Source organism: Puma concolor, chromosome C1 (genome assembly GCF_028749965.1).
Source record: "Puma concolor isolate L17-30 chromosome C1, mPumCon1.1.hap2, whole genome shotgun sequence".
Lineage (NCBI taxonomy): Eukaryota > Metazoa > Chordata > Mammalia > Carnivora > Felidae > Puma > Puma concolor.
The window spans coordinates 135588684-135608025 of record NC_141674.1 but is presented as its reverse complement, the minus strand read 5'-3'; the positions used below and the strand labels follow the sequence as shown (position 1 = coordinate 135608025).

General features: G+C 37.7%; 1 protein-coding gene across 3 annotated transcripts in view; it reads right to left on the bottom strand.

Moving 5' to 3' along the window:
* Positions 1 to 19342, bottom strand: part of ARHGAP15 (Rho GTPase activating protein 15) — a 617790-nt gene that overhangs the window by 54750 nt on the left and 543698 nt on the right. For all 3 annotated transcript variants that reach the window (XM_086718493.1, XM_086718494.1, XM_025912351.2), the window contains one exon: positions 7192 to 7297. In XM_086718493.1, the coding sequence (XP_086574619.1) occupies positions 7192 to 7297 (106 nt within the window). The remainder of the gene's footprint in view (positions 1 to 7191; positions 7298 to 19342) is intronic.

Sequence of the window (19342 nt, the reverse complement as noted above, 5' to 3'; positions counted from 1 at the left end):
ACCTTAGTCCCCAGCACACAAACCTTATAAATCCTGTGCCAAGATGTCTCCTAAGTAGATGACATTTTAATGATTACTACAGGGAGTTGGGAACTATTGCTTCATCCTCATGATCAGAGTAATTAATTTTCTTAACTACCAGGCCAAATTCTGCCACAGGAGTCCAGTTGAGAAATTTCGGGCCCATAGGAAGTACATTAGCTCTTCAAAGTGATTAGGGTGCCATTTCAAATACACAAGCAAAGGAGCTATTAGGCTTCTGGCTTATTTCAAACGACTTGCAGCCCTTGTCCCTCAGGAAAACGAAAAAAAAAAAAAAAAAAAAAGGAAAGAAAAAAGAGAGAAAAAAGAAAATAACAATTTGTACAGGTTCCTCATTTTCCAGTAAAAATACCCATGGCCTGCAAGTCATTGGCTATCAGGTATTATGGTTGGGTGAGCAACCAAAGTGTACAGAAAAAGGGGGGAGTGGCAGAGACAGCACAGAAAAACATAGCCTGATCCAAAGCACACCAGAGCTGAGCACTCAGAGGCCTGACGGGAGGCAGAGAGCTTTACCAGCCATTGCTCTTAAAGACCAGAGAGAAGGGCAAGAGATCATGGGCTTTCAAGTGCATTCTTTAGGCAAGTCTCATTGTTTCTACCAAAATATCAGAAATGCTCACAATGCCATTTTAAAGCCACGGTGGATGAATTATTTCCTTACCATTGTATCCTCATACAACTCTTGTATTTCTAGGCCATCATCATTTGAGTTGCCTCTGACATGCTTTTGTAGAATATTTTATTTAACACCCATGAAGACCACAGAGAAGCTTTAAATATCAGTTTACTCTCAGAAAATAGCCACAGCTCAACAGTTTCGCCTTTCAATGAGGCATTCAACTGGCATGCTTCCATGAGATTTGTCTATTCAGCCATATCATTTCTTCACCTTGGAATTCTATGAACAGCTGGGCGATTTTCTTAGAGTCAATGCAAAAGGGAAGATTTTTTAGTTTTCTTTTCAACCTATTTTACAAAGTGCAAGTCTCCTATAAAAATGTTTACTTGCATCTAAAGCCTGCAGCAAATATATTCTTCCAAAGCTATTTTTGAAACTCAGTGAATGACATGATTTCATTAGTCATCTCTAAAAGCCACCCATTTCTAAGATATTTTGAGTTTCTCTGAACAATGTATACTACAGGGGAATTAAGTGTTTTATCATATGTTCCCCCACTTAAAAATTTGAGATTGTTTTGCCTTCCAAAATTCATGCCACAAAGCTAACCTGGCTGGCGAGTTCAATTTAGCTTGGTAGGTAGACATACTTTTGTATTTATTTTCTCTAAGCATCATGTATTATTTTTATCCTGGAAATAAAAACAAGGTGGGAAAAGACTTCAGTAATAGCTAGAACACCTTACTCGTAGTAATGGCAATAGGAATTCCAGAACTTCAAAAGATCAGTGCTAGATATCAGGTAGATATGTAGTTGGTAGGATTCTAGGAATGTTTATTTACACAGGGTGTTTGAGGCACAGGATAAGGCCCTACCAGCTTCAAAACATCTCACTTACCAGCACCCATGAAGCCAGTGTGGTGTTCTGTCTGGCAGAAAATTCTCACTGTGGGAATCATTCTGCTAAGTAAGATTACAAGGCAAGAGATCCATCTTGAGGAAACTGCTGTAACAGGGGCGGCTCTGGACAAGAAGCATGGGAAAAACTGTCTATCTCCAGCCTCATCATACCTGCCTCAGAGTTAAGGTAGAGTAGATGATCTCAGCAAGTGCCCACTTTGATGTGTTCCTAAGAACACGGAGCAAGATGCAGATGAGGTTGATGGAGAGTCACGGACAGAGTAGAGTTTGGCTGAACAGTTCACAAGGGACTGGCGGGTCGGGTATCGTATGGTTTGTCAAACAGGTAAAATCAGCCTCAATGGGACTAGGGGAAAGTGGCTGAGTCAGACCAGGGAGGGATGTAGGTTCTGGAAAAAGATTTTGTGTTGAGATAAAGAATTTTCTGAAAGCCAGGAAATTTGGCAACCCAGCTTCTGCAGTTCTTCCTATATTTATTTCATTAAAAATTATCTTCTATTTCTCTTACTATAAAAATAATATATATATTTATGTATAATATTTGTCTAGAATAATAAGTTATAAATGATAGGTACATAATAAGTGATGGCTACTGCATGAAACTCTTTTTTATTGTTTATTTATTTATTTTTGAGAGAGAGAGAGAGAGAGAGAGAGAGACAGAATCCGAGCAGGGGAGGGACAGAGAAAGGCGGGGGGTGGGGGGGCAGACACAGAATCCAAAGCAGGCTCCAGGCTCTGAGCTGTCAGCACAGAGCCCAATGTGGGGGTCAAACTCACAAATCGTGAGATCATGACCTGAGCCAAAGTCGGACACTTAAGTGACTGAGCCACCCTGGTTCCCTACTTCACCTGTTTTCTTAAACTCAGTGTCGCCTTCTATACCATTGTTAGGAGAGAAAAAGCAACACATGGCCAAAAAAAAACTCCCATAATTTAAGGACTCTAAGAATGAAATATTAACATTTCAACAAAAATTTTTGCAGTCTTTTCCAGATGCACACATTTTCCATATATCTATGGTTACACTCTCTTTGAGTATATAAGATATTGTATCCCTGACTTAAACATAACAGATCTCCAAATAAAAAAAATCAATCAGTCATGAACTACATTGTACTAAGCTGATACGATGTGTCATGTTCTATATACCTTCCCCTATCACTGAACACTTAGGGTGCTTCCAAGTTTCTACCAGCGCAAATACAACTATAAACCATTTTGCCTGCATAAACTGTCTCCCCCATTACTTAATATGACTGGCTCAAAAGACATGAAGAATTGAAAGATTTTCATTCTGGAAATGTATTACATATATGATGTATACATATGTATATTAAATATACATATATATTACATATATATATATATATTACATATATATATACAATCATGCTGGTTGGTACATCCTAACTGGCAGCATATAAAGGGCTTGATCTAATATACACCCAACAAAATGGGATTCATCCTGTTTAATTAGTTTCCAATGATCTCATCTTCCTCTTTCTCTACCTTTGCAAAATAGAGAAAAGTTTGTTTCCTTCTAACCAGTGTCTCCTTTTGCCTTTTATTATTATTATTATTACTGTCACAATCACCCGGCGTTGAAACCTCAGACTTATCTCCATGGCTGACTGGATATGAGGATAAAGAAATGACAGAAATAAAAATTGTGTGGAATTTTGCTTTGAAAAGTCTCAAGGTTTAAGCCATTTCTTTCCATTTGATGTTCATCACTCTAATCCAAACACAACTCCCAGGTGGCCTCCTGGGTCTTTTCTCCTTCGATCTTGTTTGCCTTACACTCTGTTGTCTTACTACTTTCATAAATATTGAGCACATCATGCAATTGTCCCATAGATAAAGTTTCAGTGGTTCTCTATGGCTTATATAGCTCCTTTGCCTGGTTCTACTACCCATCAGCAACTAAACCTTATCTTTGTAGGTCCTCCTTCCTCATTAACTTCATCTTCACTTTGCCTCCCTGCCTTTCCAAAGAAGCAGGCTAAAGGAAAATGCATTTGACACATATTTTATAGAGATAGAACTTGCCATTTATGTGATGATTCAGAAGGTACTACAGGACCTTACGGTACTTATTACTGTAATGTCAATTTGTGAAAGTGGCTATTAATAAAGGTTTCTGGTTGATGGCATTTTGAGATGATAGCTTATTCTGAATTTCTGGTCTTATGTTATCACAGCAGAAGCATAGAACTTGACCTTGAGTTTGATCAAGAATGAGGACTCTGGACTCTGAGACTATTCAGCCTACACAGCTGTTGTGTAATCTTCTGCCTAATGCATTCACAACCCTTTAAAACTTCTGGCTTTTGAGGACAGGACTGGGACCAACCCTGTAGTCCAATTGTGCTGTATTAAGCTTTCTCAGTTTGTAGTTTCTCTTTCAAGGGAATGTTTAATTCAGTGCGGTGCAAAATTGGAGTTCTATTCTGTTGGCTATAGAGTACGTAGGTCAAGTGGAATTTTTGGCACTTCATTACATTCCCTGACCCTCACTAAACAAACTTCAAAATATATATATTTGCAACAATTTGAAATAAACACTACACACAAGTGTTGATGGTAGATTTTCTGAAGAACTACCAAATGCATCAAGGCTAAGGAAAACAATCTAATGATTCTTTCAAACATGAATATTTTTAAATTCCTGTTAAACAATCTTCCTATTTAGTCTTCTCAGGCTTTGATGACATGCCACAATTGGCTGTTTATCAAAAACTTAGCAAAAAATGATTAATAAGATATAATCATGTGCACACACTTGTGCATAATTAAACCCAGTTTTAAAATCAGTGCAGGGTGGAATATGGTCACACCATTCAAGAAAGGTTGGCAACCTAGCAAATAACGCTTTTCTTTCCATTTATAATAAAAAAATCATATGTGAATGTTGCGAAGGTGATATAATAATATGATCTTAAATCTTAGTTTAAAACATCTATTTCTATCTCTGCTGAACTGAGTGAAAGTTCTAACAGAATTGGGAAATTAATTTAGGTATAAGAAACATGATCAGGCATTAATTGTTATTCCTGGGATAGTGTGGCATAAAGGTGGAGGATTCTCATCCTTCTGAGATTTTTAATTGGAAGGATTTTCATCTGTTTTGTTTTTTTCAAAGGAGGATTTAGCTAACTCTACATTTCTTCATTTTATAGCTGTTCGTTCAGTTGGGGAAAAAAGGAATAATTGAGACTGAGTAATGGATATTTCTCAAGATCTCCAAGACTAGGTATTACATAGCAGTATGGGTATGATTTATGACTTTGTCCAGTTAAAGTTACTGGGATAAGCACTCCAGTATTTACTTGTAACCTGAAACCCTTTTCATGGTGTGCCTGGATCCTACGGGAAAAGAATTTACATTTGAGGAATGCTTACCTTGTGCCAGGCATTTTATATGCATTATCTTATTTAATTCTCATAACCACAAGGTATGGCCAATATTATTTAATCCGATTTTATGTGCGTGAGATCATAAGAGGAGTAAGGTATAAAATGAGGATTTGACTCTCTCGCTTTTTCTATTTCCTTAAAACCCAAGGTCCTTTCACTAAACCACATGGGTTTCCCATTGGAGCCATTATGTGGAGGTGATAAGAGAGGACGTTCTGGCAATAAGGGAAAGTCTGAACTTTGACACAAGTTCTCCTCTGGGGTAAAATAGAAAAGAAACTAATATGATGAGTTAGATTAAAGCATGTTCCCTAATGCAGTAACTGATTAAGCAAGTTATGGACTATCCATACTATGGAATACTATGTCAATGTCATCATTAGAGAGAATCACTTAAGTCTGTTTAATGAAATGGAAGGCTGTCCATGAGTTGCAAAATATTGCATAACAATATGTGCAAAATGATTAACTTTAACACAATAACAACCATATACACATGTTTGCACGTGCTTAAACACAGGTCTGGAAGCATATATACAAAAATGTTGGTTACTTCTGCTCAGCAGGCTAAGAGTAACCAGTAGGCAAATTTTACCTCTTAATCTCTATGCATCATTGTTGCTTAAATTTTGTGTGTGTGCAATTATATGTATTAAATTTACAAGTAAAAAGCATGTAATGGATTGGTTGAATAATCTGTAGGAATGACTCAACCCAAGGAATGGATGATTAAGGAGATTTAATCTCACAAAAGCAAAACAGTCCAATCTATTTGACACTCTATCAGGCATCAACATTACTATATGTATATGGCAAAAGGTAAAACCTCATCACTTGTATTGCACTCTGTCTTATCTGAAGAAGGTGTTAAAAGAGAGCAAATGAATACCAGCCATATCAACTTAACATGTCCAAAATGGAGCTTTCTAGTTTGCTCTTCTTATTCAACCCATCTGTGTAGTATTACCATTTCTTCATGTGCCTAAGCCCAAATCCTAGGAGGCACACTTGCTTTCTCCTTTCTTTTTCCAGCTGTATTCTGACCAGCAGCAGATCCAACCTGACCTATCACCAATATATCTCTTTAAGGACTCCACATAAGCCATCATTACCTCTTGCCTGGACTCCATGGTTGCCTCCGTACAGGTCTCCTTGCTTCCATTTTACAAATCAATTCTCCACATGGCAGCCAGAGTGATCTTTTATATTCCCTCAATTTAGCACTCCTTATGTTTTTTTTATTGTATTTATTTATTTTATTATTATTAATTTTTTAGAGAGAGAGGTGAAAGAGAGAGAGAGAGAGAGAGAGAGCATGAGCTGGGGGGAGGGGCAGAGGGGGAGAGAGAGAGAATCCTAAGCAGACTCCATGCTCAGCACGAAGCCCAACATGGGGCTTGATCACATGACCCTGGGATCATGATCTGATCTGAAATCAAGAGTTGGACGCTCAATAGGCCGAGCCACGCAGATGCCCCAGTTTTTCATTGCATTTAGAATACAATCCAAATCTCTCACTGAGGCCCACAAGAACCTATGTGATCTGATGCCAGTTGATCTAATGGCTAGGACCTTAACTCCTACCACCATCCTTCTAGTTCATTAAGCTCTGACTATTCTGGCTTGCTTCCTGCCTTTCAAATACATCAAGCTCTGTGGGTCACTGGGTATTTACACTTGCTTTTTTTTTTTTTTTTTTTTTTTTTGCCTTCAATACTCTTCTCTTAACTTTTTACATGGATGGCACCTTACCAATATGAATCAATGTTTTACAAATGAGAAAACTGAATTTCAGACAGTGTAAGTAACTTATTCGTGGTCATAGCACTTGCTACATGATGAAGCTTTGTTTTGCACTCAGTTCTGAATTATTTCATGCTCTTCCCATTACACTAGACAATGAAGACAGTCCATCCTATGGCTGTGGTTAAGGTTATGACAATAGATGAGCAAGTATCTACTTGCTGAAAAGACCAGGAAAAATAAATTATTTTAAAAGTTCCTTTTATAGGTTCTCCTTCCTACCTTTAGTACACTCTCCAACTTCTTCAGGAAGACTTACACTGGCTAAGGGGAAAATTTGAGATAGATACATTTGGAAAATCTTGTCTGAGAGATGTGAAATTCAATACTGCTATATAAGAAATGAGAATACAATGACCCAATCAGAACCCCTTACAACTTACTTAGTTAGATGTCCAAAGAGAATTTTCATGGTGTCACGATTTGGTGGAGGGAGTTTTTGCACAAGAGACTTTATAGTTTCAATTCTTGTGTTGTAGTCTTGCTTTTCTGAAAGATAAATAAATAAAAGGAAGGTTAGAAAAAAAAAAAGAGATTTTATAGGTGTATGAGGGAATTTTCTTAGGAGAACTTTGGAGTAAGATGTAGCAACATAAAGTCCTAATCAGCAACCAAAGAGAATAGGTGTATACAACGTCCTTATCATGAAGTTTTTTTTTAGTTTGACTGTGATGTAGATCATAGTAATACCAAGCAACAACAGCGTAGCTTTGACATAGTCTTCTTGTTAAGATCAGTTATTCAATCAGTTTTATAAATTCTTTATTGTTTTATAAGACACAGTAGGGTGAATAACGGCTCTCCAAAGATGTTCATGCCCTCATCTCTGAAACCTGTGAATATGTTGCCTTCTATGACAAAAGGGACTTTGCCAATGTGATTCAGTTAGGGACTCTGAGATGGGGAGGTTATTTCAGAATTATCTGGGTAGGTCCAGTAAAATCACAAAGGTGGTTAAGAGAAAAGCAGGAGGATCAGAGTCAGAGAAAAAGGATGATGTATCAATGGAAACAGAAAAATAAGTGGCTATTATTTGATGAAAAGCCATGGGCTAAGGAGCGAAGATAGCCTCTAATAACTGTAAAAGTCAAGGAAAGAGAGTCCCCAGAAGAAGCACAGGTGTGCCAACACCTTGATTTTTCCCAGCGAGACAGATTTCAGACTTCTGACCTTCATGAGTGTAAGATAATATGTTTGTGTTGTCTGAAGCCACTGAGTTGTGATAACTTGTTATAGCAGCAATTGGAAATGAACAGATGAGGACACAAAATGTGATTAAATTACCAATATTTTATTGTTCACTTGATTTTGTGGAAGGGTAAATAATTTTTTAAAATTTCTTCTATGTTATCTTTTCTCCCTAAGAGATTTTTTTGCTATAAAATTAAAAAATGCAAACATTAAAAATTGAAGGCATAATACCTAGTCACATATATTTTCAAAAATATAGTAGGTTGTTTAAAACTACATACCGCCTAGATTGCTTTCTTTCATTTTGTTTCTCTTTTCCTTCAAGGGCATGGATGGCATAATAAGAATTGACTTACTTAGCATCTAGGGAATTCATCTTACATAATTTTAACCAGGACTTTGAACTGTGATTACTTATTCAACTTAAATACTTTATGCAAATTGACTTAGGTACCTTTACTTTCTTTTTTTTTTTTTTTTTTTTTTTTTTTTTTTTTAAATTTTTTTTTTTTCAACGTTTTTTTTTTTATTTATTTTTGGGACAGAGAGAAACAGAGCATGAACGGGGGAGGGGCAGAGAGAGAGGGAGACACAGCATCGGAAACAGGCTCCAGGCTCCGAGCCATCAGCCCAGAGCCTGACGCGGGGCTCGAACTCACGGACCGCGAGATCGTGACCTGGCTGAAGTCGGACGCTTAACCGACTGCGCCACCCAGGCGCCCCATACTTTCTATATTCTGTCTCTAACTTACAGAGCTCCTGGTGATCCTTAAGAGGTCACTGTTGGAAAAGACGATATAGAAGAATAATATGTAAGGCACACATCCACCCAATATTTATTCTCTTCTTCTTGGCAAGACAATCCATTGTTGAGGGGATGGCTGTATACTCTACTAAAAGAGTTCCTTCCCCAACCTCCTTGGCAGCTGGAGTGAACATGTGACCACATCAGGCCAATGAGACTTCAGTCAAAGTGACAGAACTTCTGGAGAGGCCATGTGCCAGGAGCTGACTTAGCTTTTTAGCCTTTTTACCTTTCTGCTCCTCAAAATGTAAATGGAATGGTTGTACCATCAAATGACCTTGAGAATTGACTCCACTCAGCTGGAAGAAGTTTCTCTGAATCTGTGAAGGAGTCAAATCAGTCCTGTACAGTCTCTGGGTTTCTTTAACGTAAGAAAATCAGCCAGATTGGACCAAAGGCTTTGAAGATGAGTCTCTGATACTAAAGCCAAACACAATTCCTAATACAAAGTGCTTCTAAAAGCCCAATTCATTATCACCTGTTATGAGGTATATAAACTTTACAGAGTAGGGTAAGAAAGAGTTAGTTCAGAAGCTGGCAGGTTTTTCTTTTTTTTTAAGTACACTGTTGCAAAAGAAACTTTTAATAAGGAATTATAGGAAAATATCCTGCAAAAGATGGTATTTGGCAACAGTGGAGTGGGGGGCAATCTTCCTAGTAGAACTCTGCTTGGAAACTTTTCTTCTTCCTCCCAAAACCACAAAGGCCTATAAATAATGCCTCCCACAGTTAGAGCTTTCAAAATTGCAGTTATTCTTAGAAGAGTTCCAACATAATATGGATTAAACAACTGCAAATGAAAGAGACAAAGGGGAAGAGAGAGAGAGAGAAATTACAAAAATAAAAAAGGAGAGAGAAAGAAAAAGGAAAGCCAGTTGCAACATCATGGAATACAGCAGATAACAATCTTTCTGCCGAAAGGGTAGAAAGCCCCCTTGTTGCTCAATGATGGTAAGACAATGTGATGCTACATAGGACCAGCTGGAGGCTGTGGGATATAACTAACTCAGAAAAAATAAGTAAAACAGCTCAATAAAGAGGAGAGTGAAATTTGTGTAGTATGTCCAGGACAGAGCTCTTAGGGATACTTGGATACTTTGTATTTAGTCATCTGAAGCTGATACCACACACCAATGATTATATATAATTCACATCTAAATACATATATATACATACATCTACAAATACTTATACGCGCATTTACATATTCATGAGGTGGACACATTCTGCATAGTTGGTATGATGCTAGTAGGTATCATTTACCTGAGGACCTGGTGAACTACTTGGTTCAAGCAATAAAGATGATATTGGGAGAGGAGAGGAAGGAAGAAGAGAGGAAATTTCCAATTTCACTGAGATCTCTCGCCACCATAATAATCAGGTCAGCATCAGAGTCTCCAAAAAAGCGACCAGTTGACATTGGGGACAGAAGGAGCAGTCATAAGTTAAGTTTGACAGACGATTAGGTGGACGGTGGCCTAAAATGGCTACATCTAACAGCAAACCTCAGCTTTACAGGGAACATATGACTCAGGTTTAAGAAACGTTGGGGGTTGCTTAATCAGAAATATTTACATTTTCAAGGTCACTGCCATGGTGCTTGAGCTGGAATTAAAACTTTAATAAGCTTGTTTAACCATCAGGTAGAAGAACTATGAACTGCCCGAGACAGAGTCAGTTCTCTCTCTTGTGTGTTCCTTTGCACTTAGGACATTCTATTTATACAACATTCCACATGGTGTTTCCATGGCTTGAATGCCTTTTAAGTTCTCCCATTAAGCTGGGAATTTTCCTATAAAGCTGGACAGATTTTATACTGGCACGTAGAGGGTTAAATGAATGAAGACAGAATTATCGAATAAATGAAAAACCTGAACATGGATTAGAATACACTGACCTTGGTTTGAATTCTGCAACGGCTTTTTATCATCTGTGTGGTCTTGGACAAGTTTCTCACTTTCTTTGAATAATATCTAAAAGGCTAGTTTTATGGATTAAACAAGATAGTATGCAATGTACCTAGCATAATGACTAGTAAAAAGTACATACTCCACAAATATTCACCCCTTTCTCACCCCTTTATTCACCCACAAATATTCACCCCTTTTTTGAGGCCCATGCTGTGTCTGGTTCATGTCTTATTTTCAGCAGTAAGCATTCTACCTGGTTGTAGTGGTCATCCAAAGTGCAGTTGCCAGTACTCGAACTGAGTTGCTGCCCGTTGGTGACAATACAATTGCCATGGTAGCCTGACATTTCACAGCACACTAGATACTTTGTGATCAACAGGGACTGATGATCGGATCGGTGGGCAATTCAGTTACATTTAAGAATCCTTATAAAAGTATATGGTGGTTCCCATATCTGCTTATAAGAAGCATTCTACACGAAGGCTACTTCATAGGAATATTTTCTCTTTCTTTCTCTACGTTCACACACACTTGAGAAATTGCACAATTGCATAGTGGTTCACGCATTGTGTGGCTATGTTATATTTAAGTACTGGAGGGGAAGTGAACAATGGTTCAGAGAGAACTGGAGTATTACTAAGGAAGAGAAATTTGCTTTCCTTACAACATAAGCAGAACAAAATCTTTGAAAAGGTTATAGGAAAGCAGTGGTTTCCCCTTCAAATCAATACCACACCCACTCTTTCATAGCTTGTAGAATCAGGAAATAACGCAAATACTTCTAAGTGGAAGAACATCTAAAAATACAATTGGATACATTAAAATTGAAGTGACATCTTTTCAGATCTGGTTTATTGACGTGTCATATAAGGAATTGGAATCCACATACATAATACAGGACTGGTTAATGAGCTAAGATTCATATACAGCTTACTAAAGATGTGTCACCCGTCTTCATTTGATTCAGTGAGCACTGAAACATAGCATTTTCTATTAATATTCCTCCTTCAGCATATGGTTTCTCGTTATTGTGAAGTATTGAGAGTTTTGAGAAGACTTTGAGATACCTCTGACTTTTTTTTACATTATGACCTAAGGGAAAGGGGAGAACTTCTTCTTTATGGAGAATTAGAGAATCTCTTAGGTAAATTGTGAGACTTCTGCAAAATCTTTCCAGTAACAAGCAACTCCATAATTCTCCACCCTTTCCCTCACATTTGCCCCTAACCTCATTCCCGTATGACTTATTTTTGTATTTACTCTATGCTTTATACTACCTCTGTTTTAGTTCTCTAACCATATCCCAACTGCCTCACCAGTCTCTAAGCTGTGAACATAACCTCCTCTCTAACTGCACACAAAACCTTTCTGTAGTGCTTCATTGTTGCCACTGTTGGGTGGCAAGAAATGTCTATGTAAAAATACGTATAACTTGCATGTCCAGTGTTAAAATAGTAAAATAGGAAACGATTTCTTCCTAATGCCTATCCCTCACCCACCTGGCCCCATATTCTCAAACTACATGAAACTCTGTTGTAAATGAACTTCTTGAAAAACAACTCCAGGCTACTTAGAGAAGTAACAGCTTCTACGTGATGTGAAATAGACTTTAATGTTATGATAAGGATGTGGCTTTATAGTTTTGCCCTGATTCATGGTTTTGAGGACACATTTTTTAAAAATATAGTTTATGAGAGTTACATTTACATTTATCTGCATGAAATGTTGCTACTAAAACAAGGACATTTAAAACCAAATGCCTTTTCTGCAAAGAGATAAGATAAAGTTATACAATGATTGAAAGAGTTCTGTGCAGTGCAGAACCCTGGACCTGGTGACCCCTGGACACTTTTCTGGCCTTATCATCCATGCATTTATTATTCTTACGTTATTTATAGCCACATGTTAAATCATTTTCCAAAATTAAGTCTTCTTTGTTATGTGGGTTCACCCAGAGGAAGAAAAGACCAGATTCTCTCAGCAGCCAATATATTGGTAGTATTACTCATTCTATTTATCTGTAACTCTTAAAGGACAACTGTACCCCTTCGTTTTAAAAAGGTCAGCAATTATCACAGCTGTTCTGCTCCTTAAAGTTATTCTGGAATGTATAATGCATCCTGTAAGAAAAAGATGATAGTCTCTTATACATTAGGGCCATATTTGGAAGAAAGCAATTGAGTTTCTGTTCAATTCTTAATTTTTTGTATCATGACCATTTCCGAGTTTAGAGACTGCCCTGGCTTATAGGAAGAATGAGTATCATCAGATAACATTTTATGTGTTACTGTAACCCTACAACTGAATACAAATCTCTGAGGACATGCCTTTTAATTATAAAACTTGAGGTAGATGCTGAGGAATCATCCAAGTCATGTAAATTGCCTGATACATTTCTTTAAGTTACTTACATTTACTTTAGGGAGAAGCATGTGAGGGCAAATCCAGAACTCACAGATGGATTCAAATAAACATATACTTCAAATTCATGTTATAAAATAACAGAAGCCATATACCATGAAGAAGTCTGAAAGAACTCGGTGAGAATTTTATTCTGCTATATGATTTGGGGAAACATATGATATGTTGTTTGAATTTTTGATGCTTCGCATTCTTCAAAACCCCAAAAAGCCCATACCCCATAGGACTGTTTGTAGAATTAAGCATTTCGGTGCACATCAATGCACAGATAATGAGTGCTTATTAAATGTGAGTCCTCTTCCAATGAAAATCTTTCTTTTCAATCATCCTCTCTCTCAGGGTTGGCACATGATTGCTCATAGTTCAAGGCTGTTTCCAAAATCATACAAAGCCATAAATATTAATCTTTAGTACCCTTTCCTAAAAACAGGAACAGCCTATAATATGTGATATCTTTCTAAGTCCTCAGAATCATGCCCATTATCAAAGAGTGTTTGGTCATAATTCATAAGTAGATACATTGTATCATAAATAGAAGTGTCATTATATCATAAACTAGGAATAACCATGGCTTCAGGCTAACCTGTGGTTGGCAACTGCAATTTTTTTAAGATTCTAACCACCCCACTAGCCATCTCCCTCTGAACCAGAAAAGCCTTGTTTTGTATTTAATTAAAAGGAAGGCACATTCTCAATGCCTGCAGATACCTGGTAAGTTTGACTTTGGGTGATGATAATCTATGTCAGAACAGTTCAACTTGAGAACGGAGGTATGTAACTTGCAGGGCACGAAAGATGCACCAGGAACTGAATACTGGCTTCAGGTAAGACCTCTGTCTCTCTCTCGTGCGGATTGCCTGAGAATTAGAATGGATCACCGCCCTGGCACACTTGTATGCCGAGTTTCTCCTTCCAAGAGATGTTAATATTTTGTCTGATTTTTGAATAAAGAAGGCTTTAAGGAATAATTTTAAAGATGAAATAACTCTCCATAGCTAATAAATGTCAGTAGTGAAAATACTATGGCTAACTGATTGCCATAAGTCCATGGATTCCTTAACCTGCGAGGAAAGCTTCAGCATGGTGTCTACTTTAGTATCATTTCCAGAGGCCATTTCTGGTTATTGTGCAGGAGGAGGCTGGCCTTTAGGAGCAAACCTAACCTTGTTAAGTGCAACCTTGATCTCTCTCCGTCTCTACTCTTATTCTCTGGTAATGAAGAATTAGAAAATTAAAGAAGTTAATTAGAAAGTTGAAAGAAAAAAAACCTAGTTCTTAAATAAATTTTTTTAGAGTGTTAAACATAGACATGTGTACATGGTTGAAGAAAAAAATATTAATTAAGTGCTACGTGCAAACCTGTGGCAGATACAAAGTTGATTCTTGTCTTCTGTCATTTGACAACCCTGGGGGGCAGATGTTATACACAATATGACATTAGAGATATTTAAATTTAAGACATATCATAATGTCAGGATCAGTGAAGTTTACATGTTTCTTCTGACTGACGGGGCCCTCTAAATTGATTGTTAAACTCATATTGTTTCTGAAGTGTTAGCTCCTTATACCAAAAAATTCAAAATAATTGAGATATGTACCTAACACTAAATCAACAAATGTAAAATTTTATTTAATTATTTTCGGAAGGACTTAGAATTATTATTCTTAACTTCTTTATACATTCCCCCAAATACATTCAGGCATGTAATTAAATCACCTTTACTTTTTCACGTGACTATACCCATGTTATTCTAGGCACATCAGGTGCATTGACCTTACATTGAGGGCAAATTTGGAAAAAGTATTCAAGTTTTTTTTTTTTTTAAACTTTTTTTTTCAACGTTTATTTATTTTTGGGACAGAGAGAGACAGAGCATGAATGGGGGAGGGGCAGAGAGGGAGGGAGACACAGAATCGGAAACAGGCTCCAGGCTCTGAGCCATCAGCCCAGAGCCCAACGCGGGGCTCGAACTCACGAACCGCGAGATCGTGACCTGGCTGAAGTCGGACGCTTAACCGACTGCGCCACCCAGGCGCCCCTCAAGTTTTAATAGTACCTTAAAAAATTTTAATGTTCATTTATTTTTTGAGAGAGAGAGAGAGAGAGAGAGAGAGAGAGAGAGCGCGAGCGGGGAAGGGGCAGAGAGAGAGGGAGACACAGAATCCAAAGCAGGCTCCAGGCTCTGAGCTGTCAGCACAGAGCCTGATGGGGGGCTCAAACCCATGCACCGGGAGATCATGACCTGAGCTGAAGTTAGAGGCTTAACCAACTGAGCCACCCAGGCACCCCAGTAGTAACTTTTAATAAAGGGTATTATTGCTTTGGTGCAACTAGTTGTAGGATGAAGCGTTTCCTAAAATTCACCAACCTAAACCTGTCTCTCAAACACCACTTCCTGAATTTTGCAGCAACACTCCTCTTTGTGTGAATTGAAGAGGAAAGCAATGGCTGACACCCCAGTAGCGAACTTTACAGGAAAAAGTGTGATTGTATTGTCCTCCCTAGAATTTCTTGTTTTCAAAGTAATTTTGGAGGTGTCATGGTGGCCAAGTATATTTCTGTAACTTACAAATGATACTAATTCATCCTCAGGCGATAGTCTGTGCTGAGAAAATAAAGCTCGCTAGTTTATTTCTTTGAAATTCAGTTCTCCTGTGAGAATTTTCTTTAAACTATACTTATTCAAGCATATCTGCTTTTACAAGCTTAAAACACACACACACACACACACACACACACACACACACACACACACACACGAGTTACCATTTTGAGTCATTTGACATCTTTCTAATCATAAACCAGTAATTCTTTTCAAGTTATTCAAGTAGCTATTTATATTAAGCATTATCTTTGTACATTTTCATGAGGGTAGAAATCTTACAAATACTTTTCTAGATTTGAAGTTTTTAATATGTGTCTACCTCTTTCCACTGGTAGGTGAATTAAACTATTTCTAGGGGATTTAAAAATCTCACTTAAAAACAACTAGGACTTGTCACACAATTAAGAAAAATGTGAACTAAAAAAATATTTTCCCCGTCTTTTAGGTTAAACGTAAATTTCTTTAAAAAAAGCATATTAAACTTATCCGTAACTATTCATTTTGAGCAAAAGACCTCTGAAGAGGAGTTAGTGCTTGGTAGGTGAACTGTTTTTCCAGCCAATCCATTTGACATGGCCACACAGTGACACTGAGAACAGAGGAGAGTTAATAGCACAAGCGTCACAATCCTTTAAGAAAGGGGGAATAAAATAATTTTATGATTCAGCTTTATTTTTTAATTGTGAGACTTATTGTAAAAGAAGAAAAACAGGCAACATGTGGTAACTTTAGTCAGCATTTCTGAACTGGGAATGATAAACACCTCTGCCTGGCTCTGGCATTTATCAGGACTGAGATATTATTACCACATAGAGTCACAGCATGGTTACTGTTATCATCGGAAAAAAGAGCCAGCTAATCTTAATGGTTTGTAAAGCCGTTACCTGCACTGGTCTGACATTTATCATGATCATTTTACCACATGGGTCCTACATAGCAAAGGTCTTTTATCTGGAAGGGACATCACTATGAATTATTATTTGCAGCTAGGTAGAAAATTGTATGTTGTAGATACCTTTTCTCATTATAAATCACATAGTCACATTTCACCATTTCCCCCAGAAAGCTGCTGAGCCCAGGTTTTTTGCCACAGCTTGCTTTCCTCTCCATCTCTCTCTCTCTCTTTATAGTTTCTTGAAAATATTAGCCATTTTTTTCATTAATACACTTAATATAATTTTTGAAGAACTATGTAGACAGTAGGTGAACATATGGAGATACTTTTATTATAGTTAGGGGACTTTCCTTCACATTCTGGGAAGGGACTGGCCAGTACTTTTAGAAATTGACGTTGATAAACGGTCTACTTTTGCTGTTGTTGTTGTTGTTGTTGTTGTTTCAAATGCTTATTCTCCTTTCTGTCTTGGTGGGCAGACTTTTTCTGTTCCTGACCTTGCCAATAGAGTATTTACCAGTAGATCAAACAAAATTTCCGATGCTTGATTTGAAACCCTCAAAACACTAATGCCATCTCTTGCCTGAAATCCTTAGCTTGGAAATGTGTTCTCAGAGGGAGAAAATAATACTTTTATTTTGCCAGATTGTGAGTCTGCTCAGATTTTGTTTTAGCACGTTACAATGGGGTAGAAGTTTCCGCCAACAAATTTGTTTAAAAAGATGCTTGGGTTCTATCCTTATCTATGTCCTAATCATTTAAGTTAACATATTATATAGAAGAAATGAGGATATTAAAAGGTACCATGTTTTAGAACCATGAGACCAAGTCATTGAAGTGAAATGCATTAATTTGACAATGGAAAATTGCAGTGAAGAGCCCAAGTTGTTTACCATGGGGAAGAAATGAACAAATCCTCTCTTTTAAAAAGATTGAGACAACTAATCTTCTGAAAGAGATATTTATATATTTTCTTCTTTCTCAAGTGTTCCATTAGGAATAAACAAGCCAGAAATTCTGCACTTTTATAATGAAGAGGGAGGAGAACTCCTTGCCATTTTTGCATTTAGGAAGAAATGTGCAAGAAGAATGTGACAATTTAAGCAAATCAAGATTGTTTCAAATGGATCACAAACGGGACTTTGTGGGATATTTTATACTAGCATGTGAAGCAAACAGTAAATTTGAAAGGAGGATTTTCTCAATGGTCTAGTTCTGATGTGTTTTCCCATTTCTTTGTGTGTTTAAAAGAGGCTTGGATGTGGTGTTTTAATATTGCTTCGGCTCTTTTGCAAATGAGTTCTGGAGAAATATTCGCACATGAAGGAAAGCCGATGTGCTGTAATGCTGACAGCAGCTGGGGGGATATGAATGAAGAAACCAGATTCCCAAGGCTGAATTGAGCAAAAAATAAACAACCTATCATTCCATTAAAAAAATTACCATTTTAAATGTTTATGGGCATCAATAGCAGACCACTCTCCCTTTGATAAAACCAATATATATGTGTATATATATATATATATATTCCCCCCCCCCCAAATAACTCCATTCCTTAAGGGGTGTGATAGAAACTTTAACCTGATGTGCAATATTTTGCACTGAAGTGCATTCGTTTGCTGCCCTTGTTACATTTGGTTACACATTAATTTTTATATTATTCTGCATTTCTTCCAAAGGAAACAGTTTCTGTTTCAGGAACCTGCCAGACATGCTTGCATAAATTTGGGTGTGGCGCAGGAGGGGGTGGTTGGAGAAGGTCATTTGTGAAATTAACGTGTCCTTTTACTGCTTAAGATGAGTTGTGCACACTTTGGTTCAGTCTTCTAAGATTTCATTGGAAAGCAGTGGTCCAGTATACCAACACACTGCCTTACCAATCAGAAAAAGGCTACACTGATTTCAAACAAACAAACAAACAAACAAACAAACAAACAAACAAGCTTTTTTATTCTTCTATTTCAGAATGACTCTTTTGTTCTAGTTTAACATTTTCCTGCCATTATTGCCCCCCCCACCCCCCCGCCAAATACTGCAACCTGGGAGTGCTTCCAATAATTAGCCAGGGGCTTTGCTGCTTGGATTTTTCTCCTTTTCTGGGGAACTGGGTGAATCGTTGAGTGCTAATGAATGTCGGAGACTTCTAGCAGTGGTTCGAGCCAGGCACAGCGCGGGCAGACGCTTTCAGCTTCCCACTGTGCCGCAGTGCAAGCCTCCCCGCTGGTATGTTTACCATAGTTTTAATGTCTGCGAAAAATTCCTGATGCAACCGAATTATGTGGTGCCCTCTTGTTTGTCTAACTCCACCCCCACGCCCTCCACCCCCAATTTGGCAGATTCCTTTTGCCCCTGCCTATTGCAGAAAGCTCCTTCTCAACTTTGTGGCCATCTTACCACTCCAATTCTTGCCATGAGAGCCCAGCTGCTCTGGAGGACCAGACACGGTCAATCTAGAAGTTTCCGGAGGATTACACACACCCTACTCTACTTATGACACCTAATAACAGACATCCTCCCTTCCACTGCATTTGAATTTCATCGGAGGTAATGTTAGAGCAACAAAATTAATCATCGGTATTGACAAAACTAGCTTAAAAACATAAACGTGCTTGGTGAAATACACTGTGCCTTTAACGAAATCTATTGAAAGACCTCAGACAATCACTGCAAACTAAATAATGTGCTCCAAGACGAAAACAACCAATC